This window comes from Penicillium vulpinum (assembly GCF_028829585.1).
Source record: "Penicillium vulpinum strain IBT 29486 chromosome Unknown utg000004l_segment0_segment0, whole genome shotgun sequence".
Classification (NCBI taxonomy): Eukaryota; Fungi; Ascomycota; class Eurotiomycetes; order Eurotiales; family Aspergillaceae; genus Penicillium; species Penicillium vulpinum.
The window spans coordinates 5,177,770-5,202,748 of record NW_026643244.1 but is presented as its reverse complement, the minus strand read 5'-3'; the positions used below and the strand labels follow the sequence as shown (position 1 = coordinate 5,202,748).

Sequence of the window (24,979 nt, the reverse complement as noted above, 5' to 3'; positions counted from 1 at the left end):
GAGAATTGCAGTAAGTTCTACGGATTCATTGCTCGGGAAGACACGTGTGATTTCGATGTTTACTCAGGGCGCTCACCCCCATACTCAGCCCAGACTCAGTTGTACTTAGTGAGCAATAAAGCGGCAAGGTTTGAGCACTCAAATGGAAAGGCAAAGCCAAGATGTAGCAGAGGAAATCAGGTACATACAATATAGGTGACTAGCTACAATGAAAGATGATGTGATTAAACACCAACCCCCCATGTATTCCGTGGGACTCGTCAGATGGCTACGGAGCCGCAAGCCCCAGCCATGACTTTGTCAAAGAATATCCACGTGAACTCCCTGTTTGATTTGGGTGCGGACCTGCGAAGACCTCAACAACTTGATAATGTTGATATCTTTCTGGTGCATAAGTGAGGCACGGCCCTCTGCCTACGCTGTCTCCAGTGGGCTACGTAGAGATGGTGGTCGAGAGGGCTGAGGAAGAGAAGAGGGGGAAAGGTGGTGGGCTTTTATATTGTCACATACCACATACCTTCCTAAAATGGACGGTCCTTTGCTCCTTTTACCTCTCAGACGGGTTCACTAGTTCCAACCAGTGGGTGTCTACAACTATTCTATAATTTAATACTCATCAACGGAGTATACAGCAAGCCAGGATATAGTCATTGTGATTTTTTGAATTGATTTAGTACTTCGTGCTATCATAAAATCTAACATATGTAGAGAGGGAGGGGTATCAAGCTAACAAAGATCACCGCTTCCACTTCAGGGGGAATACATCCACCAAAAGGTACAGCAAATGAGTATCGGAATCCTTTCAAGGTACCCCGGGTCATCAGTTTGAAAAAATAGGAAAAGGCCGTAAACCTCAAATGGAAGTCAGGATCTGTTGCATGTATGCAACAAGATCAACCCATAAACCGAACGCCATCGCTAAAAAACAGCAAAAAGATAAAGATAAAAGGGGCAAAATGATCGGCCTGACATGTAGGAAAGACGCTCCCGGTCTTAGACAAGGGAGATAGTTTATTGGCCTTCAGATTGTTCACCAGCGAGCTGGCTTTTGGGTGCGTCGGTGGTAAGAGCATCCGAGCTGAAGAAGCCGGAGTCGGGAATGACAACGTCGTTGAAGTTGAAAGGGAGGAGATCGGGGTTGAAGTTGTCTTTCTCATTGGGGTTGTCTGAGAAGAGAGCGTTGAGCAGTTCGTTGGCAGGAGTTTCGCACGATCCAGCAGGAGAAACATAGTCCGCTGGAAGCCACTCCGCCCAGTTTTCACCAGCGAACTTGTCATTCTCCATTTCGAAGAAAGCCTCGGCCTTGTCAGCGTCATCGAAGATATCGAGCATCATGTCATCAAGGGACTCGAAAGTTTGCGGAAGACTGCCATCGGCAGGCTGTGGTACCACAGACTGTTGCTTGGCTGGCGACTTCTGTTGCCGTGGTGATGACTGAGGACTTCCGTGGATTGATTGGATACGCTGTAGGCGCTCTGCAGACAGTCGAGCTGGAGTCATAACAGAGCCTAGATCCTTGCGTTTGTTGAGGCTTGGAGAGTTCGCGGGGAAATTCAAACGCTTGTCAATCGCGTTGATCCGCGGGTTACGCCGACGGGGAGTAGGGCTTGCCGAATCAAATCCGATGGAGGGGCTTTCGAACAGATCATCGAGGTCATCGCCCGGGGTGGGGGCAAGATTCTCCTTCTGATGACCCGGCTTGTCATCTTTCGTGGAGGCAATACGAGGACTGCGACGTGGAGAGCCGCTGTTGACCATAGAAGAATCAAGCTCCTTCAGTGGCCCATCGGTCTGGGAATTCTGGAAAAGTGACCTTCTCAAAGGCTTGGGGGTGAGACTGTTGGCATCTGTCATTGAAGCAGAGCGGGCTTGCGTACGGCTCACTGGGCTAGACTTAGTGGCACGCGGAAGTGCCTCTCTGGCGTCCTGCTTGGACCAACGGCGTCCTGGAGTATCGAACGTCCCCTCCAGCTCGGCACTAGTGTCTCCAGGAGACTCGTTGGGGGAATAATCCGCTTCACCGTCCTGATCATCGTCTTCGTCATGGTCCATCTGGGGAGTTTCCCCATCGGGGTGGACAGAAGACGCCTCAGTGGGTGCTGGGGAAGAAGCTGAAGGTTTCTTTGGCGCGGCCTTGCTCCGGGTTCTAGTAGCAGGGCAGGAATTTAGCTGGCTGCGGTTCCTCGAAGGACGCTTTTTGTGCTTTTTGGCCGGCTGCGCTGCTTTTGGCTTGCTCCACTTGTCCTCTGGGCGCATCTGTTTGAATTTGTGGAGCCACAAACCACAAGGGTTGCAGAAGGTCATCTGCTCCCAATCAGTATCGTCCATCTCAAGAGCCTTTCTGTAGATCTTGAAACTCTGCATTTCACCCTTGTCGTTTCGATCCACGGCCTCCCAATAGAGCATGGGGGAAGGCTTCATCATCTCTTCTGCAAGGGTCTCGCCGCCCTTGACCGTTTTCACCCACGCTCGCCGCCAGCTGGCAGTCTCGATGGTGCCACAATTCTCGCAATACGGCGGAATTTCCCCATTGAGGATAGCATTGTCCAAGCGTGCCTTTATGTTCTTCGGCACTGGCTTGGATGCCTGTCTCGACCATGCCTTCGACTTCGACGTTTGTTTTGACTGCTTGGAACTGGAACTAGCTGTCTCACACGGCATAAAAGTGACGTCCACAGGCCCAGTAGAGCGAGGAGGAACAACGGGATCGCTAGCGGGGATTGCGCGGTACATTTGGGGAACTTCATTATGTAAGATATGTGGCGCTGGCGCGAGGGGCTTTGGCGCCAAGCGTTGTGCGCCAGAGCTCGAAGAAGGTCTCGATGTGGTGGCTAGGGGGGGCGGGATGCAGGACGGGGCTGAGCTGGGCAAGAAGGGGGAGGACGAGATATCGGACGCGGCGCCTGCTTTGCAACCAGCTCCGTTGGATTATCATCGACGGGGAGAGGATCATTGTTGGTTCCCTGGGCAGCACTGACAACGCTGACCGGAGAGCCTGCCTGCACGGTAGTGCGAACAGAGCACTGGTCTCGGGTTATCCCACGAGACTCTCCCATTCTGCGATCATCTAGGGGCATAGCGGTGTCGTCATCCATGAGTTCATCCGGTCCTGCACTCATGAAGCCGGAGTCGTTGTCCAAAGCCATCGTAGGCAAGACAGGGCTTGATCTATTTGCCAACCGGCTATCGAAAACTGGAGGTGATGATGGCATGTTGAAGGATGGCTCAAAGAGACCTTGGTAGCGAGTGTCCTCAGGAGAGGGACCGCCAGCGTCTGTGCTAGGGACGTCATCACTTATACAGTATGGAGAATTGTACGAAGCAGGGCATGAGGCAATGCTCAGGCTCGACGACTCCCGCAACAAGCTACCCGTAGGTCGGCTTCGACGGGGGAAATCAGACGGTCGAGATATGGGGGTGGGTGGACGGACGGGTTCTTCGTGGGAATGCTCGACCGTGAGAATGGGGTTCACGGGGGTTGGGCGGTGGATTCGTACAGAGGCCGCTGTGCTGGCTGCAACTCGTAGTGAACTTGGTTGTCTTTCGATGTTTGCACCTGATTTTCCGGGCCAATTCGCTTGATACACCTTGGCCCTCTTCCGGGCCGGGGCCTCCGTTGATTCTTCGTCACCACTGCCATATCCTGAGTGAATGGATCCTCTTCGAAGGTTGTTGCTTGAGATATGTGAAAGCTGGGTCTGGTTGTCGCAGTCCCGCATAGAGGCACTCGAGGACGGGCGAATCATATCACTATGAGGAATGCTCTGCTTGGGGTAAGATTGATGATGAGCTGGTGTTCGACATCCACCGGGTGTTGACACTCGACTGCCAGCGTATGAGTGTGAAGGTGATACCGAGCGGACCGATCCACTGTGGTGGAATGTAGGGAACTCTCGTGGCGTTGAGCCTTCGCTCAAGAGCTGGTGGAATCTCTCAATCCCAGATTGATGTATCGGAGATCCGACATTGTCGTTGTGGCTCTGGCTTCTCGAGGATTCTAGGAGGGCCGGGTTTTGACGAACGAAGTTTGCCCATGATTGCGTGTCAAAGTCGCCTGAATTGCCATTGATCAACTTCTGATACTTCTGCTTGTTGGCGAGGTACTCACTCTGAGTGACGGTTGGGACAGGCACCAGCCGTAATTTAACCTCCAATGTTTCTTGAGCGCCCTTTGAGAAGAGACCACTGAGAGGGCTCTTGCAAACTCGGCCAGTAATCATCGTCTTCGCCTGGTTGTTGGGTGTATCGGATGTCGATGAGAAGGTGGCCAGCACCCCAGAAAGCATGCCTTGCCCGACAAGAGGGGTTTCGAATTCGGAATAGTCGTATGCATAGACGGTATAATCCTTTCCTAATTGACCCACAAGCTCTGGGCTAAACAAAGAACCGTGTAAGTAAGTATACTATTTTTGTCATCCGGATGAAAGGAAGTCATACCTAGCAGAGATGATTGCCTGGATGCATATTTTCAACTCGATCACTCCAACCGGAGTGTTCTCGTCTAGGAAAGCCGTTTGGATGTCGAGCACGTGTGGCCAACGAGCAAGACAATTAGTCTTGTTTTCGTTGTCGAATGTGTAAAGAACTTTCACTGTAGGATAGCCATGTTTAGTTCCCGCTCAATTTGTCTCATCAGAACGGTAGTGGAAAACATACGCCTCATAGGGCGGACATCGATACCGTCCTGAGATTCCATCTCATCAGACTTTGTTTGCCCACATGCAAGACAGTGTGATCAAATTCTCTGGGGTTGAAATGAAGGAGAGAAGGCCGACGGTATTCAAATATAATCGAAGGTATGAGGCTCGAGGTTCGAAAATGCTGACGAGTATAAAGAGGGGGGAAATAGTGGAAGGAAATTGTCGATTAAAGAAAGCCCTTTCACTCAGGGTCAGGAATGAACCAGAAGGTCTTAGTGAGCCAGCAGATCAGCAGTGCACATCTGGGATCTGGTCGACCGGGAGAATGAACAGGTTATGTAGGAGTAGGTAGTAGAGGGGTAATTTTTTCTGCAGGCCTGAAATGTTAGCAATTGATTTACATGCCCTCGCAGAGGAAAGCATAGACACTGAAAGGAAAAAAACCCGATTCTTACCAATTAAAGAAAAAAGATAGAAAAAAGATAGAAAAAGCAATGATAGTCTCTCCACTAGCTCCGCATGAGCAGACAGAAGTGGGAGAGAGTGTGTTAAGGAAGGGGTGAGGTTAAGAAGCCTTGCATGCGCGGGTCAAGCTATCTCGAAAGATCTCCAAACAAGCGTGACGCGACGTGACTGCAGCCAATCGCGACCTCGGGAAATGGCTGGGAGCTGCTGCCTGAAGTATAAGGTGTCAACTATTTTTCCTAAGGTGTTCGCGAGATTTTCCACGTGACTTGAGCTCTCCGTCAACTTCAACTGTCACACTGCTACATCAACGGCATCTCTTGACTTCAACGACCTTCTTATACCCACCATGTCTACCGTTCCCGAACCCCAGATTCAGTATGTTACCACACAAATGACTCATAGCCTCATCTGTGACCAATCAGCTAACAATCCGAACAGAGACCTTCTCAACAAGCCTAAGAGCGAGCTCACGTACGTACACCCGTCACATTGGATTTGACCCCCTCCCGTCCCATGCGACCTTTCTCGTTCTGAGTAATCAATGGCCCCTTGACCTCGGGAGTTTCTGCCCAATCCTCGCGCTGGCGGGGTTTGCCTACGACGCCCGCATCTCGGAATCTTTGCGACCGACATCTTCACATTCTTATGCAAGCTGCGCAAAGCACATACAGGAAAAAAAAACTAATCTTACTTCTTGCATCTTAACAGGGAATATGAGGTCGCTCAGGTCGAGGAGCATGAGCTCAGCGCCGGTCCCTTGTCTCTCCTGCAGACCGCCACCCGCACTCACACCCAGGTCCTGATCTCTTGCCGAAACAACCGCAAGCTGTTGGCCCGCGTCAAGGCCTTTGACCGACACTGCAACATGGTTCTCGAGAATGTTAAGGAGATGTGGACTGAGAAGCCTAAGGGCGCCAAGGGCAAGGGCGTGAACAAGGACCGTTTCATCAGCAAGATGTACGTGCATCAGACCGTGGACGGATATTCGTCTCTCTGCTATTTTTTGAAACAGTCTCTAACAATACGTTCTCATTTAGGTTCCTCCGCGGCGACTCTGTCATCCTCGTCCTGCTCAGCTGAGCAACTTATCCAACTTATATCTCGCACACTTCGATCCCCACGTTGACATGATCCTGATATCTTCGATCTACGGTATTGTCGATGTCCTGTTATTTGCACAGCATCTCGAACCCATGAAGAATACCCGTGGGCGATTTATCATGTAATCGATCTCGATACCCTTTTTCTTTCTTTTTCTCCTCACATCCCACTTTTCTCCCTTGCTTCTGGTCCTCGCCAGAACAATTGACCGATGCTACGACTATCTTGATTGGCAAGGTTCCTTGTCCCAAAGTAACTTGCGTGTACAAGACTGTTCTGTCGATCTTGTCTTGTTTTTTTGATCTTCCAAACCGGGGATGGGCTAAAAAAAAACCTGTTGGCGTTCAGTTCTTTGCGCGGGCTGCTAGACCCGTTGTTTTTTTTGTAGAGGGAATCCTCGGGCGGCGTCAACCTGGAGCAGACCTGGTTAGCAATGAATCTATCAGAAAGATTTTATCAGACCTCGGTAGATGTTCGTAAGCTAGTGTTACCTTCATAGATATTGTGCTGTGTATACTCCTGAGCTTGTCATTCTAAGATGTCTCACTCTTGCACATGGCCCATCGAGCCCTAAGCCAAGAGAGGTAGTATAGCGTATTTGTCGTCATCCACTCAACACTGCAAGCACTCAATATATCAACAAATAAGACTATCATTATCATCAAATGACTATATCAAGCTATATCGAGACACAACCATGAACAAGAAAAGGAGGTGGCCAAGTATGTCGCTATGTAAAGAAATCACCCCAAAAACCTGCAACCCCAATCTAAACACCCTCAGCAAGCCCGGTCAAAAACTCCGACAACCCGAAAGCCCCAGGATCAGGAACCTTCCCAATCCACTCCTCCTCCCCACCGACATAAACACTCCTCCCAAGACTGGCCTTCATAGCCTTCGTCGACTCCGTCCCCTTCTGCGCAGCCGCAGCCGCAACCTTCACATCACCACTCTCAAGCAAAGAATCCACAAACGGCGAGAGCGCATCAATAAGCGTCCGATCACCAACCTTAGCAGGTGTGTATTTCCCTAGAGCCTCGAAAGAAGACTTCAACGCAACCGCCCACGTCTTCGTCGTGACTGTCGTCGGCGAAGATGTGTCTTGAGCCAGTAAGCCGTGTGCGAGTGCGTTCAGGAAGATAGCGTAGATCGCGCCAGAGGTTCCGTCCATTACATTCTCGACGACAGTCACGATTCGCGCGACTGTGCTGACGACGTCGTTTGTGAGAGGTGAGGAGGTGTCGTTAATGAGGGATTGGATTGCTTCGGCGCCGCGCTTTAGGCCGATGCCGCAGTCGCCGTCGCCGACGATTGTGTCATAGCGTGTTACTTCAGCCTCAGCGTTGATTACGCGCTGTAGGCCGGCGCTGAGAACTTTTTGGATCAGGGTTGGGTCGACTAGGGTTGGGTTAGTTTTTGGTTTATTGGAGAAGTTGATGCGATGGAAACTTACGCTGGAGGTTGCTGTGGACGACTTCGGTTAGATTGGTGGTCTTCAGCTCGACGGGGGCCGCGTTACGGTATTTTTCCCAGGTGGAGGTGTTGATAGGTGCAGACCAGCCAACAGCTTCAGCGGGGGCATCGAGAAGCTCAAGCATAGTAGTTTTCACGCCTAGACCAGGGTCGACCAGCTTCATCAGCGAGACACTGAAGCCAAGACCGTTCAGACTAGTCAGGAAAGTTCCCTGGATCACGCGGATTACGTTGACCTGGTAGTCGCGCTGGAGTTGGCGGTAGACTTCGTCTGTGATACCAGCCAGCTCGAGCGGGCTGACGCCGCCAAGGTTGTTAATTAGCAGCACGAACTGGTCCTCTGGCTGGCGAGTCACGTAGCAGCGGTCTGGGTCGTTATGGTCGAGTAGCTGGAGTAGCATGCTCTCGACCAGCTCGACGAGGTCGAATTTCACGCGGTGCGAGCCAGGCTCGTTATGGATTCCCATGCCGACTTCGACCTCGCCGTTCGGGATCGTGTCTTCAGGTACACCGCGGCCGGGCACATGGACGTGTTCCAGAGATGATCCTAGTGAGACGAGATTTGCGTTGGCTAGCTGGGCTAGAGCATAGACGTCTTCCAAGGAGCCGCTGCGGAGGATATGTTAGTATTAATTCCAATTGCTGTAAAAGTTGTAGCATGTAAAAGCATGCGATATCAGATATCAACTCACCCAGCCTCAGCCAAAGCACCAACCATCTTCAGAATCAATACACCACCGCCAATACCGCGACGACCGACTTTCCCACCCTTCTCGCGACCAACACCAACATCATCATTGATAGCAAAGAATTCCGTCTGAATACCGGCAACACGGGATTTCTCCGTGGCCATACCGAAGTTCAGCACATCACCGGTATAATTCATGGGAATGATCAGCACTCCGCTTTCAGTGGGGACGCGATCGATGACCGCTCTGCGGATCTGTTCGGCAGACGGTGAGGCAAAGATAGTACCGGCGACCGAGGCATCGCAGAGTCCGTGGCCGACGAAGCCTGCGAAAGCGGGTTCGTGGCCGGAGCCGCCGCCCGTCACGATGGAAACCTTGTTTGCTCTGCGGGGCGCATCTGGACGGCGGAAAATGATCTTGTTCTGTCGGTCCAAGGCCAGAGATGGGTTTGTGAGTGTAAGCGAATTGAGCGCTGTGAGAACCAGGTGGTTTGGATCGCTAAAGAAATGTTTGGCTGTGGAAGGGTCAGATATTGTGGGGAAGATCTGGGGTGATCAGAGGGTGGACCGTACTCTGCATTGTTGATCAAAAGTGGACAATTTCGATTAAGTGGATATATTCGACTTCAGATTCAAAGAAAAAGAAGAAGATAGAGGAGTTTGACCTGGATTTTAGGTATAAATGTCTCTCCGCGTAATCGGCTCCAAGTAATTGAGGGGACTCTTCGCCAATGGGGGATATGGAGGCTCCCAAGATTCCAAGATTCCGAGATTCTCAATAAGACTTAGTTGAAACCAGCAAGAAGCTCTCGGATTGGACTTGAGGGTCTTTGAGGGTGGGGAAAAAGTGGGCTTGATTTCTGTGAGATCATGTCAGAATCCTGGTATAATCAAGTGTAGTACGACTCACGTTGGGGATAGTGTTCAACTTTCACCTGGAGGGCACCCTCTCCTTCTTTATGGAACATCGTGAGTACGTACATTGTACAATGGAGTACGTATTCTTTTCTTTTTCCTTCTTTTTTCCAGCTCACATGAACATAATCGAAGGTCTGGATCTGCGGTTCGGGTTACCCTGTAGGGATATCCCGCCAGGTAATTCCAGAAAGGCGCTTCCTATCGCCCGAATGGACAATTTCACCGCCAGAGAACATTCCTGGAACTATCTACAGTACTATTTCCAGTCAGACTTGATGCATCCATGTACTCTCCACTCTCGCCCGAGTGAACTTTTGTTGGACCTCAACGGCATGCCGGCATACCTGGTGCACCTACCACCTCTTAGTTTGCTGATACACGTTATAAACATTCTAGACGTTCAAGGGTATTCTTGGGGTAGTTAACTATGATAGCTTATAGATCTTGGTCTCGGCTTTCAATTAAGATTTCCATTGCTGCAATATCTATAATATACTCCATACTACGGAGTACTCTGTACATAGATACTCCGTAGTCCCAACGCCAATGCTAATTGCCACTAGGGCAAATACTGGGATACCGCAAGTCCTAAGTGGAGACATCATGAGACCTCGAAAAAAAAAAAAAGATCTACAGTATACGAAAGGGGCATCCGGGTTCGGATCTACTGTCAGATCCAGGGGTGGTGTGGGGTCTATGTACATAGTTGTATGTATGTTGTATAGCTCTGGTCCTGAAGGTCATGGGGTGTTCCTTCACATCGTTAATCTCATGGGGTTTCAATTGGGTTATGACTGTGGATATCAGATGCATCCAGCTGCTACTTTGAGATAATAGCTATTCATTCAATATTATATTCAAAGGCCGACTATCCTCGGTGAGTACAGATAGGACGTACAATGGTGGCACGGAATGCCTCTTTAGTCTACCCCTCTACACTAGCTCTCCCCATATTTTAGTGGCTTTAGTAACTTTAGTTTTGATTAAGGGCCATCGGCATTGGCCGAGGTCAAGCTCGGCATCTCTGCACTTGTACTTTAAGTGGCTTGGTGGGACCGGAGCTACTCCGTTGTTTCTCCCAGGTAGAATTGCCGGATACCCCCGGGACTACTCCGGGGGCCGTAGTTAAGAGAAAACGTCTCTAATATTAGGGATCCGGGAGATATCTCTAGCACCGGGTTATCCAACTGAAATATCCGAAATCTCATTGTACTATCTTTGTTACATAGTAGGTATATAGAAAGCCCCGATGCACAATAATAAAGGCAAGTCACGATTACCTAAAAAGGATAGTGTAACCCCCACGTTAATAGTCCACTCCCCATAGAATCGGGACATAAACAAAATACGAATGTGTGCATTCAGTGACTAAAGTACCTACTCTCAACATGTAAAACTAACAATTATGCCTATGAGACGTAGCTGTATTGATTGGTGCCTTCTTTGCGCTCGATGTATTCTTTCTCGATCAACCTAGAGGGGAAACACTGTTAGACACAATAACCAGAACCATAACTGGGACGGCGGGGTAGCAATATAATACGTACTTCTCGATCTCTCCCTTAATCTCGGCAGGCTGAAGAACACCCCGGCTCTTGGTAGCATTAATAACCTCGGCGATCAGCTCGGCGTGGCTGAGGACTTTGCGGCTCTTCATAATGCGCACAATGGCAGCTTGTGTCTCGAAATGACGGTCGGCCGCAACCCGCTCGTGTGTCGACTTGGTCTCCTCTTTGGTCTCCTTCAGCTGGATCTGGTTGATCTTGATACGCAGTTGCTTGTCGCTGAAACTGGTGTTGTACGAGAATTGGTCGCTGGAGTTCACATCCTTACCCTTAGGGTTCTTGGATAAGACTCGGTACTTGGCGCATGCGAGAGACTGGAGCGTTCGCTTCAATTCCGGGTCGGCTACGTATCATGTTAGGGTTTGTTCGATTTCTTGGGCGCTGCAGATCTGGATCCACTTACACAATCCGGTCGCTTCTTGGATCTGGGGGTACGACATGCTCTCGCCGTCAGGGATGTCGTTAAATAGCAGCAATACAATCGCCTGGAACGAGCTGACTACCAGGTTCTTCTTGCCATTAGGGAAGTTTGCAGTCAGCTGACAATGGGCTAGTTGATGCTTCCAGGTGAGCTTGCGCCCTGTATGTTTGCCGTGGTAGAACGTTTCGAAATTGTTGATTGAGCGTGCGATCTTCGATGGGATTCGCACGGGGACATCAGGATATGTTGGCCAGGAGGCGGCAGAGAGCACGGCGACTTCGAATTCGAACCGACCCTTCCGGTCCCGATCCTCCTGCTGCGACCGTCTGAAGGCCGTCATTTCATCGTTAGCGGTGTCCATATCGTTGAACATGGACTCGAGGTTATGAGTGAAGCTTGACCCGCATTCTGATCAAACATTAGCCGAAGCGCATAAAAGTAGGATATCTGGTGTGACAAACCATTCTTCAAACGAGCCAACATGCTTTTTTCCGCATCGTTGCTCGCACTTCGTTTCATCAAGAGACGTCGGGCAAGGTCGTTCTTGTAAAAGGCTTCGAAGACAGCCTTTCCATGTACGAAGCGGAAAAGGTCGAGAACTTGATCAAGCTGTCGGTCAAGTTCTGCATCGTCGGACATCAGACTTATTTCCTCTGGATTACGGCCGGGCGGCAGCTTATAGCCACCCTTAAGCAGCCTATCCACGTATTTGGCGATCATTTCACCCGATTTGGGGTTGTCGGTGCCACCTGTAGACTCCATCTTCTTCCCATGGTTCATGAAGGCACCAAAGGCTTCACGAAGTGTGTGGCCCAGTTCCTCGTTCGACTCGAAAGCATTGGCCCACATATCATCAACCTTTTGCTTGAATTGGAGCAGGTGAACGACCATATCGACCCCCTTATCTTGGTCAAACACGATGCTCTCACCTTCCTGGACGATGTACTTCCTAAATGCAGGCTTCAATTCGAGAGTAAGGTCTCCCCGGTCAAGCAAACCGTATAGTTGTTTCAAGGCAGTCTTATTACCGGCTCGCATCAAACCAAGCACTTCGTTTTCGTTGGTCAACACGTCCGTTTGTTTTGTAACTAGAGTCTCATCCAAGAGCTCAGACAGTTGGAGCTTCGTGCTTCGATTAAAGGAGAACAGCTCACACCGTTCTACTTCACGTTCGATCAACCTGTGAGTATTCTCGACATATGCAGCCAGGGAACCTGCTGCTTGTTGTTGAGCCCACTCCTTCACAAATTCCTCAGACTTGGCCATGAACAGAGGCTCAAAGTCACTTCCATAAACATCCAGGTCGTGGAAAAGGTCAATGGCCTCTCTTAGCAGAGCTGAATCTGTTGATGCCTTTGTAGATCCGCCGCGATCCGCCTCGATTAAATCATGTGCTCCTTTCAGAATCTTTGGCTTCAGAATGGCGTCGGAGAAGATGTATGACCGGAATTGGATCAATCCCATTTCACGGATCACTGGTTGTTCTTTGGAGTGCAAGAGGAATGACTGGTCGAGATAATAGAAGATCCAACGAACAGTAACCTGTGTGAGAAGAAAGGTTAGCCGTGAACTTCCATTCGCGATATTTCCTGACCACATACTAGCTTCGAGTGCCAGGCCGACCATGCTTCGATCACCGCCCGTAATGTACCAACATCAGTGCTACCACCAGCTTTGGTAGCAAGATTCGTGCGCATTTTCCCACTGACAAACTCTCTGCATCGATCCTGAAGCTTCTTAGCCAGCAAGGCTGCCCGCTCCTGGCGGCACACATTCTCGCCGCCTTTGTATAGCTCTTCCAGCGAGCTCTCCGGTTTCCTGCCATCAAAAATGGCCGTCAAAGCGGCATCCAACTGGGACCACACCTTATCGAAATATGATGCCTGATTAAGCCGTGGTCCGGTACGAAGGTTCTTGACAACGAGCCTTTTAGCGCCGGTATGAGGAGAGAAATTATTTTGGCGGGTATTAGCGTTCAAGCCTTGGGATCTGACGGGAGCATTATTTAGCCCAGACACTCCCCGACCAGATACGCCATTCTTGGGCGGGGAACCGGAAATCGGATGCATCTTATGCGGGGCCGTTTGGGTTGAGGGACGTGAGGGAGACGGCGACAGACGAGAACGCTTATGGGTTTGCGGATCAAGGTTGCAGTCGGGGGAGTACCTCTGGGACAGAAGCTCGGAGATGGTTTGTTGCGATCGCGGCTGCAATGGCTCTCCTTGATCAGAAAGCTTCCTCTTGCCGATCGATTGGCGCTTACCGCTCTGCTCGGTGTCGCCTCTCGAGTTCTGCTGCATCTACCCGGTTCAGCCCGACTGGGAGTTTGACTCGCTCTCGGTTAAAGACGATGGAGGATGAATGTGGATTCGGGAGACGTTGAGGGGAATTGACGTTGCGCTTGGGCTTTGGCTCCGCACGGCGATAAGATACGGAGCTTACACTCTGACTACCTGGGCAGGTGGCCCTGGGGATGAACTGGACTTTCATAAGGGCTTTTATATCAGTAACTTCTACTTAGTGTCGTTGACAAGTATTTGCTTTCTATGTTTAATTAGATGTTGCAATGTAAATCAATGTACATTTTTCACAATTACCAGAAACAGTACATTATAGTCCATGGATATATACCGGCTAAAACATCCTACCTGATATATCATAGGAGCTGGCTTTCTAGTATGATAAATCACCTATCCTCGGTACATAAGTATTTACAGTACTCCGTATATATGTGCCTATACGTACCGGATGTTCCCTAGCGGGTGGGGGTTTCCTATTTGAGCTGCCGCCGCTTTTATGAGGGTGCTTAGGCTGACCTGAGTAGATGTCAGCATGGGCTTAGATCAGTGATAAGGCTCAGGTCATTCACATGTAGAATGACTGATGCTCAGTGAGTGCTCATTGGATCCATGGATGCTCTCCGATTATTCAGTGATGCCTATATAGTTAACCACAATATTGAACTATACCCTGATCAGTTGGGACGGATCTCGAAACACGTGTGGGGGGAGAGCGAGAATTCTAGCTTATTATTACCTCTGTACCTCTGTTAGTTCTCTTAGGTAGCTTCTTCAATGACACAATCTTTGCTGTGTAGATTCTTGAAGACAGGGGACGCGACAGAGAAAGATGGCTATAGAAAGAAGAAGAATGAAAGTCATGAAGGTCATGAAGCTTTATTTAGTACATGTTGTTTATTTGCCATGCTATTTGTTTGCCATACAACGCCAGTCCTCTTTTGATAGGCGATCTATATAGGAATGGTTGCACGTGATGGGATGAACGTGTCGCATTTTATTGATGTAGCTTACTTAGGCCACTTATCCCTACACTCAGTGATCAAAAAGCGGCAAGAGGTGAGCACTAAAATGGAAAGGCAAAGGTCTCGAGTGCAAGGCATTATCCGGTACATATGTATGCTTACCCTGTACGCACCCGTGGACCCCTGCCACATCTCACCCTTACACCGACTTTCGGGCGTTAACTACATCGATAGACCCTGCTGCTTACTGAAAAGCTTTGAACAATGACCGAAGTCGGAGATCGAATCAGGCTTCGAATATTGAACCCTGTCTAGGAGTTCATCAAACAGATGGATCAAAAAGCACGGCTCATTGGGCCCTTTCTTCTCCAATGTTCAACCGGCTACTCTAATGCCGCAACATGGGACAACCAGGGTGCCGATCTGAGTTAAACTATTACCGACGCCCCTAGTCCTCCACCGCAGTTCGTACTTTTGCCTACAGATCATCCAGACATGACAAAGGTGTACGATGCTGGTGATGCTACAGCTTTTTTTTATCTATAGGTAATAGTGCTTTCTGCAAGGTTAAACTACGTGTCGATGGCGTATCCCGATAACCTCCTGACAGCCTGACTTTGGGACGGAAGATATTGCATACTTTCCTAGAGGATGGATCGAACAAGATTTGATCGGCATAGGATTGGATATTCGGGTACGTACAATATAGGTAGATGTAGGTCGGGGTACGTAAATTCCTCCGAGAACTAATAGGAACAAGCTGAGGTAAATAATACAATACAACGTACATTGAAGGTCAATAGTATAATTCATGCAATATATTCAAGTAATGCAACGCTGGTAAGCACACGATCATCAATGTAATCAATGTAATGTCCATAAGTTTTTGACGAACTTCATCTTTTGAAACAAAAAAAAGAGTCTGAGTGTGCAAGGGACCATAAGAAAGGCGTAAACTCATAAGAATAACCTAGGAAAGACCAATCAATCAACACGCGGAGGACTCCTCGATTTCTTTCCCATGGGACTGGCGCTCGTTCTGCGAAATTCCAATATTAGCTTCTTGCTTCTGTCTTCACCACTACACTGTGCAGCTAAGTTGAGGGTAACATACGACCGTCTACGCTCGCCTTCTTTCCGGAACCCTTCAATGATCTTAGCCATCTCTTTACGAGACGCACTGGCGTCAATATTCCGCCCTCCGAGACTCATACTTACCTTCTCATGTGCGCTCGCCATCAGCAAGCGCTTCATGAGAAGATAGCGCATGTTCATACACACGTAGACGCCGCAGTCGCTGCCGCCATCTTGCTGGGGTGAATCGTTTAGATGCAAGAACTTAATGGGCATGTTTAGAAGGTATCCGAATTTGCGAGTCACCGTGTCTGCTTCCCAGACGTTTCCTTGGTAGAGCGAGTCATAGTGGAATGCGATGCGGTCGACGACCGAGATCAACAGGAGAGACCAGTGCGTGCCTCCTTCTGCTTGGGAGACATTGCGGCAGTCGTTAATGGGGAGGAAGACATGGGTGGCTCGGGTGAAGTCCGGGAGTGCTTCGCGGAGGGTGCGTGGATCGGGGGTTTGGAGGATCATGAATGACATGCTAGGGCGGAGAAGAACGATGTTGGCGGATTGGTATTGTGTAAGAAATTCATGTTCGAGATATCTAGAACAAGGAAGTCGGGGATCAGTGCCTTGTTCGGTACTGTAATGTATCTCGGACTCGACTCTAGGGACTTACTCCTCCCAAAATGAGATGATCTATGACAAATTAGCTCATATGTCCCAGCTAGAAGGATTGGCTCGCTATTCAAACCCACGTTGTCTGTGAGCCAGTCGTTCTTAAGAGTTTGCATGTCCTCTCTTGTCACTGTATGTTCGTTAGCCGCCTAGAACCTTTCCTCGCATCGGGGATTGATTCCATACATCGCACGTCGTAATCTATGAGCACCCAAGGGCAACTTGTAAGTATACCGGTCTTCAGATCGCCAAGACGGCAGGTTATTCCAGAAACTTACAACTCAGGAAAGCATCATCTGGGTTCAACTGCGCAAGTTAGTACATGCCCCGCTAATGTCGAATGGAGCCAAACTCACCTTCTCGCCAAAGCGCCCGCGTACCTTGCGCAACATGATGGCAGTATGATATGTGCGTTGAAAAGTTAATCACAGAGTCAAGAAGATCAAACCGCTAGAATATGAATGCCTTGAAAAGCCGTGGCAAGAAAAGCTGTACACTGCGCCACAGTCGAGAACGCGCAATGATACGTGCCGGTGCCGAGTTCCTCAGATAGCCAAGCAACACCCCCACAAAGCGCGGCTATGATAAACGGGGCGGATCTTTGTGCAGAACTTGAGAGTTCGGGATGCTCCGTGCACACTGTAAATGGGATGCAATGTGCAACCTCGTTTATGCAGTGGCGAGCAAAAGCCGGAGGCAAGAGACGCAGGCACTGTCCCGACTAACAGGCTCGAGTGTTTCCCCCGTTTCTGCACTGGCGGAGTGGAAGTGGGACCGGTTGCTCGGGATTGGGCGGCGCTTCGGAGGAGGAGGCCGTCAGCCTTATGGGTGGCGGGGAGGCGGAGGATGAGTCGACGGGTTGAATGCTAATGCTAGTTTCAATTGCGCTTTATAGACAACAGTCGGGGGGGCATGCCAAGTTTCAGAGCAAGTAGATCTGGTAGTGGCCGTGCAGGGTTGAAGATCATCCGAGTTGGGGAGGTTAGACCGAGGCTATGTCTTTTCTTTAGAATGATGCAACCTGGAGCACAGGAACAAGGGGGTATGTATGAGAACACAAGACAAGGGACAAATCCTCAAAAGAACTGGACTCAGGCCAAGGCAGGGTTGATCAGGCTGCGTCACATGTGGGGTCACATGATGCTTCCCTATACTGGAGATAATATTGGACCATCATCGTCATTATACTGTTCAATGCTGATAGGAAGTATGACGAGGTAATTTTGATACAGCTGCACGGAATTCAATCATAATAATAATTTGGATAAATGCAGATTTATTAAAAATAATTGAATTCATAAGAGGGGTATCTAAACGTGCATCCCAGAGCTCCAGTAGAAGAAGAGGTTCAGAACATGCGCTGAGATGGGAGGAAAGAAGGTAAAATCGGGCAAAATAAACTGAGGCCAGATAGAAGAAACGCGAATAGGATCAAAGCAACTGAGATGAATAGAAGAGAAACCGACCATAAGTCATCAACATGAGATGACGCCGGATGAAGCCAGAACAGATCAAAGCAAATCAAAGCAAAGCAACAAAGGAGCAAATTGTAACAAGTACAGTTGCTTTCGTTTTACCCTGGTCTCCAGGGATATTATTTTGAAGAAATATGAAGACAGATCAGAAAAGAAATCAGGCAAAAGAAACACGGAATATGATCCTGTAATATGCTGTAGTTAGTATGAAATTATGTCTTTTTCTTGCAGATTTTTGAAAAACATTGGTGAATACATCGAATACATGGCGTGAGATTGTCGATTCAGCTGCCAATTCTGGCAAAATGTTTGTTCCAGATCCACCCAACCTTCCTGCTGGCATCGTCCTGGTTGCGGGCAAGCCAGAGCTCGCCCTTCTCGCCTATAACGTCGAAGATATCCCCGGATGTGTAGGTCAGATAGGGATATCCGGCCTCGGTGCGAGCGTCAATTTCAAAGTCATAAACGCTCGCCGCGCAGAATAACGTCGCAGGGCCAATGGGAGGGGCGCTGCGTTCGAAGTGCCCATCTACCATAGTCTCACTTGGCACATCCGACATGGGCATAGCAGACGAGAAGAATCCCGAGTATCGATCAGCCGGGGAGGCTGGCGCATTGCTCGAGTGCGAGGAGCTGTTGATCACATCCTCCAGGAAAGGTGTGTCTAGGCTGAGTCTCGGCAGGCTTGGGAAGGGCTCGACGTCACTGGTCCTCACAGGAGCGGGGGAGTTGGTGACTTGCTGCAGCAGTTGGTTGGAAGTGTCTGGGACGATTCGGCCAGATAGAATGGAATCAGCCCGGTAACGGCTGCTGCGGCTGGAGTGGCTTTCCATCTGGGGAGACTGGAATGATTGGCTGCCGACGCTGAAATCCCGGGACATTTTTGGTGAATCGCCGTTCAAAGACCCAGCTCGCGCGTTGGAGCTGTTCACTGTCGAAGGACGGCGAGGTGACATGGGGTTTTGCTGCTCGCTGGGCGAAAGTGGGACCAGATTGAGCGAATGAGCCATCATCGCCCCGTTGCAAGAGCTTAGCTCCGACATTCGTGCTTCCATTAGGGCGTGGTCGCCATTGAAGTCGCTGATGAGTTTGTCGAGGTCATTAGGGAACAATTCCACATGAGCCCCGATCTTTTTTTGTAGAACACTGTACCAAACAGTTTGAATTTCGACAAAGTTCTTCAGACACGCTCCCATTAGTTTGGCAGTTAGCGAATAGAGCTTGGGTAATTCATCCTTCAAAGTATCGTTCAAAGCCAGGAATTGCTCGCCCTGCTCAATGGTCTTCTTATCAGGTTTGTCACCACGGTCTTTGATGGCTTTGTAGCGTGCATATTCTGGGAGTCGTTTGTCGCGCTTCCGCATGACTCGCTGGGGTGCATTGTAAAGCCCTAGTAATTCAACCATGGGATCGATGACTGTTTTGCGGACGACAGCAAGCTGCGATAATAGTTAGCATTTTGCTCAACAATATAAACATGAGACAATTTACATGTTCTGGGAGAGCAGTGGTTACAATCTCCTGGACTGTTATTTTGAACTGATGCCACTTGCTCTCCAACTGTGGGTATGGAGAAGGCGACATGCCAATAATATCCTCAATCGAATTGGCATACTCGTTAAACTGGTTCACATAGAGTTGCACATCCCGGGCGTAACTCTCAGCGTCACGCATGACTACCTGCAACTGGAAATAGCCGTCGCCAAGTTTCTGCGCCAGTGAATCATATGTTTTATCTTCGAATAAGTCGGAAAGGCCGACTTGCTGTCTGAACTTCTCTGTGCGGCGACCAAAGGCTTTAGACAGACCGGCACGCACATCAGACTGGTTGCGCTTTCGACCGACAGCTTGACCAACAAGGTCTACCCGTTTCTTCAGCTCGTTGATACGATGGGAAACATTTGTGACTTCTTCCAGGGCACTGGCAATTGCCGCTCGATCCGGGTGGTCGTTGGGCGTAGACTCCAATAGGTCACGGAGAATAAGGGGGTACTTCAAGATTCTTTGTACCGGTTTAACGAGCAAAGAGTCCAAATCCCAGGCGGTCGTGAGATCCATAGCGCCCTTTTGACATTCGTTCAGCCAAAAGCCCACTTTCGGATTACGCTGCACGACCTGAAGTTTCTTATTCGCGGCATCATGGTTCTTTAGGTAATCAGTGTACACCTTTTCCATCTGCTGCATGTGAGTGGCAAAGATCTGTCCAATAGAGGTGGCGCGATCCTTTTCGAGCTCCGACATGCCTGCAAGCTCGGCTACTTCATCGGTTTCTGGCGTAGTGGATTCGGTTGGCTTATTGTTGCGCTTTCGCTTGCTGGTCCATCGCAGAGCCTTTGGCATGACGTAGATGCTTTGAGCTGCCTGTTTGAGATCGTACAAAAACTTGTCGGAGAAGGCCGCGACTTGATCGGAATTGCCGAAGAGAACCTTGACATCATCGGGATCCAATACTGTGAGCGAGGTGCTCTTGTAGATGTCTTCAATGATTATCATATCATGACCAAAGGTGTGTTCGGTATCAACAAGTTCTTTGATTATGTGACGCCGCTTCTTGAGACGTCGTTGTTCCGGGGAAGGCGAATTCTGTGGCTCAATCCGAATAGTTTGCTCAGTGGAAGGGACAAGTGAAGTAGCGGAGGAGTCAGCGGCCGCAAAAGAGTGAATAGACTCCAAATTTCGGAAAGAAGAGTCCTGACTGCTGCCCGGGCTGTGTCCCATGGCTCTAGGAGCACCCTGTATACTGTGGTGAAGTCCGATCTGGCCCGATGGCTTCAGCGTATTTTGACCTCCAAGGGGTTCATTATCGGTCGGGTGTGTCGTTGAGGGCGGGATGAGTGTTGGTGGAGAAATAACATGACGCTGCATCTGCTCGTTGGAAGTTTGGATATCAATGGAGACCCCAAGACCACTGTTCGTACTCGACGCGCCAGTGTCATTAGTTGCCGGAGTCACTAAGCGAGGTGTGAGCACCCCTTCAGTACGCATGCCATCGGTTTCGGTCCCGGGGGTGATAGGATTATCTTCAGCCGCAACCTGCATCCAGTCCATTATAGAGGGAGATGCGTGCTCCCAATCATCACGTCCGACCAAACTAGCCGTATGTGAGAGTCTATCTCTATCTGAGGCATGAAATTCCTGGAACTCTGGCACGACGACTGGATCGTCTGTCAGACTGTCGGGTCGCCCATTTATATCTGTATCCATAGGATGAGATCGAGGCTCGGACGAGGTGTGAATTGATGAGCCGGGGTGGTGACTCCTGCCTCGCGCCAACTCCTCCAGATAGAGCTGAGTGACGCGCTTCGAATCCCATCTGCCCAATCTAGCCAAGCTTGGTGGGGTAGAGAATGCATTGGGTCGAAACTGCTCAGATGCATGAAGTGTGTTCGGTCCCATTACACCGTGATCCTGAATTGGAGCTAGTAATTCATCGTCTGCTATTGAAGCTGGCCTCGTCGAGACGGCTGAACAAGATTCAGTTGGTGGTTCCGTGCCACGTCCTTGTAACAAAGAATCATCCCCACTCTCGTCACAATGCTCGTCACAAGTGGAATGTTGGTTTTGTATAGAGGACCATGAACTGACGCTCCATCGGTTGTGAAGATGAGTCTCATGTTGAGCCTGGTGCATAGTTGCACGCTGAGGTTCTTGAGTATTAGTGCTACTAGATGAATTGTAGTAGGTCGTATCTCCAAGCATAATCTGGATGGACTCTCTGTCATCATTCTCTGAAAGACTGCAATCAGGTTCGTCACATGAATCGTCACTCGTGCTGCACTCGCGAATTTGCATTATTTGATTCAGAATAGTTTCATGGGAAATGCCGGGATCCCGTTGGAGCAGCCCAGTCTGGGGTTCTGGATCGAAAGTAGTGACATGGGTGTCGCCGGAGTCTGACGTGGCAGCCGAGTGTGGCGTGTCATCATTGGTAGGTTGTCTTTCGCCTGCAGTCGTTGAATTCACGCCTTGTGGGAGACCAAGAGTGGGGGAGTCCATTGTAGTATGGGGCGCTGCCATATCTGATGCCGGCAGGGCAGTATTGAGGTGCAGTCTAGGAACGATATGAACCTGATTTTCGTTGTATTCAACCGAGCCGTTCAATTCTTTGACCATCGTAGCCATCTCATCAGACGACGGGACGTTGGTCACAGGCAGGTTGGATGTAATTGTAGGTTCATCCGTCGATTGCTTGGAATCTTCATGTATCTCCTGCTCTCGCGCCAAAGCGTGAGGTCGAACCTTTCCGGCAGCGGATCTGTCTGGTCCTCTTTCATTCTGATTCCCTTGAATACCAGGGTTGCTTGAGTGTCGGTTGATTGCCTGTTGAATGTGTCGGCGACGAGCGTCAAAATCCACCTTGCCCAATTCAGGTAATTTTCGTTGAGGACGAGACCGCGGGTCACTGTAGCTAGCCTGTTTTTGTAAATTCAAAACTCTATCTCCGAGTCTGGGGCGTGGGGAGATCGAGGAACCATGTGAGACGGGCTGTCGGGGTCGTGAACTGCGCAACGGGGGCGACTTTTTAGGCAGCGGCTCAGCGATGTAGGCCTGTAGTCGCCGACTGGACTCAGATAATTGATTGCGAGTTCGGCCAATTGTTAGATCCCGTTTGCCACGCGGATTTGTCGCGAACGAAGCGGGATCGTCTGCCGGCATGCGGGGAGGACTTTGTTTGGGTGACGGAATAGGAAGGCGGCTAGTGCCCTTGGGCGGCGAGGTAATGGCCGCGGATCTGCTGCTGAAGGTTGGATTGGAGGATGGTGATAAGCTTTCGGGACCGGAACCAGCGACAAGACGGTGCGAGGAGACAGGAATGCGAGACTTGGAATTTGGACTGCCCGAGGGCGATACACGGCCGGGCTTAGTCCGCTGCAAGGGCGCAGGTACCGCCATTTCAGGATTCCACGGCTCTGCAAGGGGCTCTCTTCTTTGATCCAAGTCACTTTGAATTCGGCGATGTTTGCCAGTGCTATTTATCCCGGCGTGGACTGCCTCCAAAGAAGTTGTGTGTCCGAGATACCAGGCAGTAGGGGTGAGTGGTGATTTTGTGAAATATTGATCGGGATGCTCGAAGAAGGCTGGGTTTGGGCTTGCAATACTTCCATCCGACCCGCGGCGTTGCAGACGCGATATGGCTCCGTTGTTAACCTGGGTATTGATCGACAACAGTTCACCAAACAATGGCCGGCGAGGATGCGACCCTGGGATGCGTTGAAACAGAGGCGGCGGAATATCACCGTTTGTGTCTAGGGGCGGACCGAATCTTTCAATCTCTGGCGACGACGGGGTCGAATCAACTATCGCCTGAGAATTGCTGGTGGTCGATTCTGGTAGAGAATCACGATATTGACGACGCCGTGGCAACACGCGATTGCGCTCTCCGTCAACACTTCCGGAGGGGCTTTGTGCCCTTGAAGTTGGATGAGAAACAGATGGTAAAGGGAGGACCTGGTCAGAGGTTTTATTGAACTTGTTGACGAGCTCCTTGAATGACGGCTGTCGTGACCTTGGGTTTGCGTTCAATGGCGGCGGTATGATGTTGGTAGAAGGAGCTCCTGATGTTGGAGAATCGGAAGTTGAACGATATAGTTGACGTCTAGTGCGCGATGACTCTAACATGTTTGTGGGCAGGGGCGACACTTTGTCACCGACTGCAGGATAGTCGGCCGCAGCCATGCTCGTTCTTACATTGCCGAACCCCTCTGTCACATTAGATGTTCCTGGCAGGGACCCACGTTGGCGATAATAGTCAGCCGGGTCTGGAGACTCCCGCCCTCTACGATCCAATTGATCGCCCGACAACCGATGATTGGTGGAAGTGGCGGTATTATGGGGTCCAAGGAAGCCCGACGGTAGAGGGTAATACGTGGTCGATAATTGTTCCTGAGAGGAGAAAGAGACGGTCGGCGAGCCACCTAAAGAAGTGGTAGTGTGCTCATTGACAGAGTGGCCAAATGCCGGGGCGGATGATTGTCGCCCAAACGGAGGCGGGTCGCGATACCGGACATCAAAACCCTGCTCGTCACCGCTAGACATCTTGCATGCTTCAGGCCGACAGGTCGACGTGGACTGGTCGCGGCCTTTCGGTTCTGGGCGGTTTGAGCTGGTGCGTTGTTCCGGGATGGTCGCCCAACGGGAATGTCGCAGATGAGTCGATTCAGGCTACAAAGCAATCCTCTCGGGTGGCGCACACCCATTCAGCATTCATGTTTGAGACACACAAAATAATAATAAAATAAACCGATATTGAGGGGATATATCCCCCTTGGAAGCTAAATCGAAAGATGAATGGAGTTCGGATCGGGGGAATCGGAGAAGGGTAGAGTGGTGAGATCGAAGATCGGCCAGTTGCCGAAATTACACACTGTAGCGAGGGGAAGCACGAATTAGGAGGATCGAGCTCGGGCCTGACGTTTTGTCTACCAGTGGTGGACGCTGATAGGTGATGGAACCTGGTAGTTGAGGGGGTTTGAAAGCGAATCCTGGCGGTGGGCCAGTTTGTTAGCTCTCTCTCTCTCCGGACCAATCCGTTTTGACGGGTTAACTTACACTTACCCAATGAGGAGTTGAAATCACACTGTCGATCTATTTTTGAACAATATTTTTGTGATGGGGGGAATTGTGATGAGTTCGAGGGAAAGATTTGAAATGAAAGAAGAGAAAAGAGAGAAGAAAGAGATTGGGACCAGCCCCGGAGATGATATGTTTAAAAGTGAAACGGAAATTTGGGAAGTGGATTTCTTTGTTCATTGTGAGGGTGTAATTATACATTGGTAACTCATATATATTTTGTTGTACTTCTATATACATTGTAAAGTAGCGATATACTTTAATCATATATCATAACATCTACAATACTGTAAGTAACAGATGTATATCCATTATACAACCATAGTACTAAGAGTACCTTCCATATATCCAGGAACAGAGAAATCCCCTGAAGACCTGAATGACGCAGTGGAGACGCAATAGCCAGGTATCTAGACCGCCCCGTTCCATGGTTCATTTTGTTGTTTAATTGGTAGCTTTGATTGGTTCCTGTGTGGGTTCACGTGTAATTTCTATGTCCCTTATGGACATTATACATCTCATACATATGCATGCATCATGTATACAGGGACCTTCAAAAGCTCTCATCCATGACCAAAAAAAAAAGTACTGAGATGCATTAGGAAAGTCCCTTCGAGAAGCCGAAAAGACCACTTGCCCGTCTAGACTTCTTATTTGT

At 49.7% G+C, this 24,979-nt stretch overlaps 7 protein-coding genes across 7 annotated transcripts; 1 reads left to right on the top strand and 6 right to left on the bottom strand.

Moving 5' to 3' along the window:
• Positions 1 to 1,011: 1,011 nt before the first annotated feature.
• Positions 1,012 to 2,733, bottom strand: N7479_010437 (uncharacterized protein; the record flags this gene model as incomplete). The annotated part of the gene is made up of 1 exon (XM_057258128.1): positions 1,012 to 2,733. One exon carries the CDS (start codon positions 2,731 to 2,733, stop codon positions 1,012 to 1,014), a length of 1,722 nt encoding a protein of 573 aa, XP_057105586.1.
• A 98-nt stretch (positions 2,734 to 2,831) lies between these two features.
• On the bottom strand, positions 2,832 to 4,696 carry N7479_010436 (uncharacterized protein; the record flags this gene model as incomplete). Its single annotated transcript, XM_057258127.1, has 3 exons — positions 2,832 to 4,374; positions 4,438 to 4,591; positions 4,657 to 4,696. The coding sequence occupies 3 exons, from the start codon at positions 4,694 to 4,696 to the stop codon at positions 2,832 to 2,834; spliced, it is 1,737 nt and encodes a 578-aa protein (XP_057105585.1).
• A 758-nt stretch (positions 4,697 to 5,454) lies between these two features.
• N7479_010435 (mRNA splicing protein SMD2) lies at positions 5,455 to 6,188 on the top strand (the record flags this gene model as incomplete). The annotated part of the gene is made up of 4 exons (XM_057258126.1): positions 5,455 to 5,483; positions 5,547 to 5,579; positions 5,817 to 6,065; positions 6,146 to 6,188. 4 exons carry the CDS (start codon positions 5,455 to 5,457, stop codon positions 6,186 to 6,188), a joined length of 354 nt encoding a protein of 117 aa, XP_057105584.1.
• Positions 6,189 to 6,978: 790 nt separating this feature from the next.
• Positions 6,979 to 8,950, bottom strand: N7479_010434 (uncharacterized protein; the record flags this gene model as incomplete). The annotated part of the gene is made up of 4 exons (XM_057258125.1): positions 6,979 to 7,607; positions 7,663 to 8,291; positions 8,375 to 8,885; positions 8,944 to 8,950. 4 exons carry the CDS (start codon positions 8,948 to 8,950, stop codon positions 6,979 to 6,981), a joined length of 1,776 nt encoding a protein of 591 aa, XP_057105583.1.
• A 1,747-nt stretch (positions 8,951 to 10,697) lies between these two features.
• Positions 10,698 to 13,574, bottom strand: N7479_010433 (cullin family protein; the record flags this gene model as incomplete). The annotated part of the gene is made up of 5 exons (XM_057258124.1): positions 10,698 to 10,761; positions 10,836 to 11,196; positions 11,257 to 11,682; positions 11,736 to 12,816; positions 12,876 to 13,574. 5 exons carry the CDS (start codon positions 13,572 to 13,574, stop codon positions 10,698 to 10,700), a joined length of 2,631 nt encoding a protein of 876 aa, XP_057105582.1.
• Positions 13,575 to 15,520: 1,946 nt separating this feature from the next.
• Positions 15,521 to 16,668, bottom strand: N7479_010432 (Ulp1 protease family protein; the record flags this gene model as incomplete). Its single annotated transcript, XM_057258123.1, has 6 exons — positions 15,521 to 15,575; positions 15,651 to 16,202; positions 16,278 to 16,297; positions 16,357 to 16,406; positions 16,555 to 16,582; positions 16,633 to 16,668. 6 exons carry the CDS (start codon positions 16,666 to 16,668, stop codon positions 15,521 to 15,523), a joined length of 741 nt encoding a protein of 246 aa, XP_057105581.1.
• A 1,367-nt stretch (positions 16,669 to 18,035) lies between these two features.
• N7479_010431 (putative Rho guanyl nucleotide exchange factor) lies at positions 18,036 to 23,787 on the bottom strand (the record flags this gene model as incomplete). Its single annotated transcript, XM_057258122.1, has 2 exons — positions 18,036 to 19,190; positions 19,243 to 23,787. 2 exons carry the CDS (start codon positions 23,785 to 23,787, stop codon positions 18,036 to 18,038), a joined length of 5,700 nt encoding a protein of 1,899 aa, XP_057105580.1.
• Between the last annotated feature and the right edge of the window lie 1,192 nt (positions 23,788 to 24,979).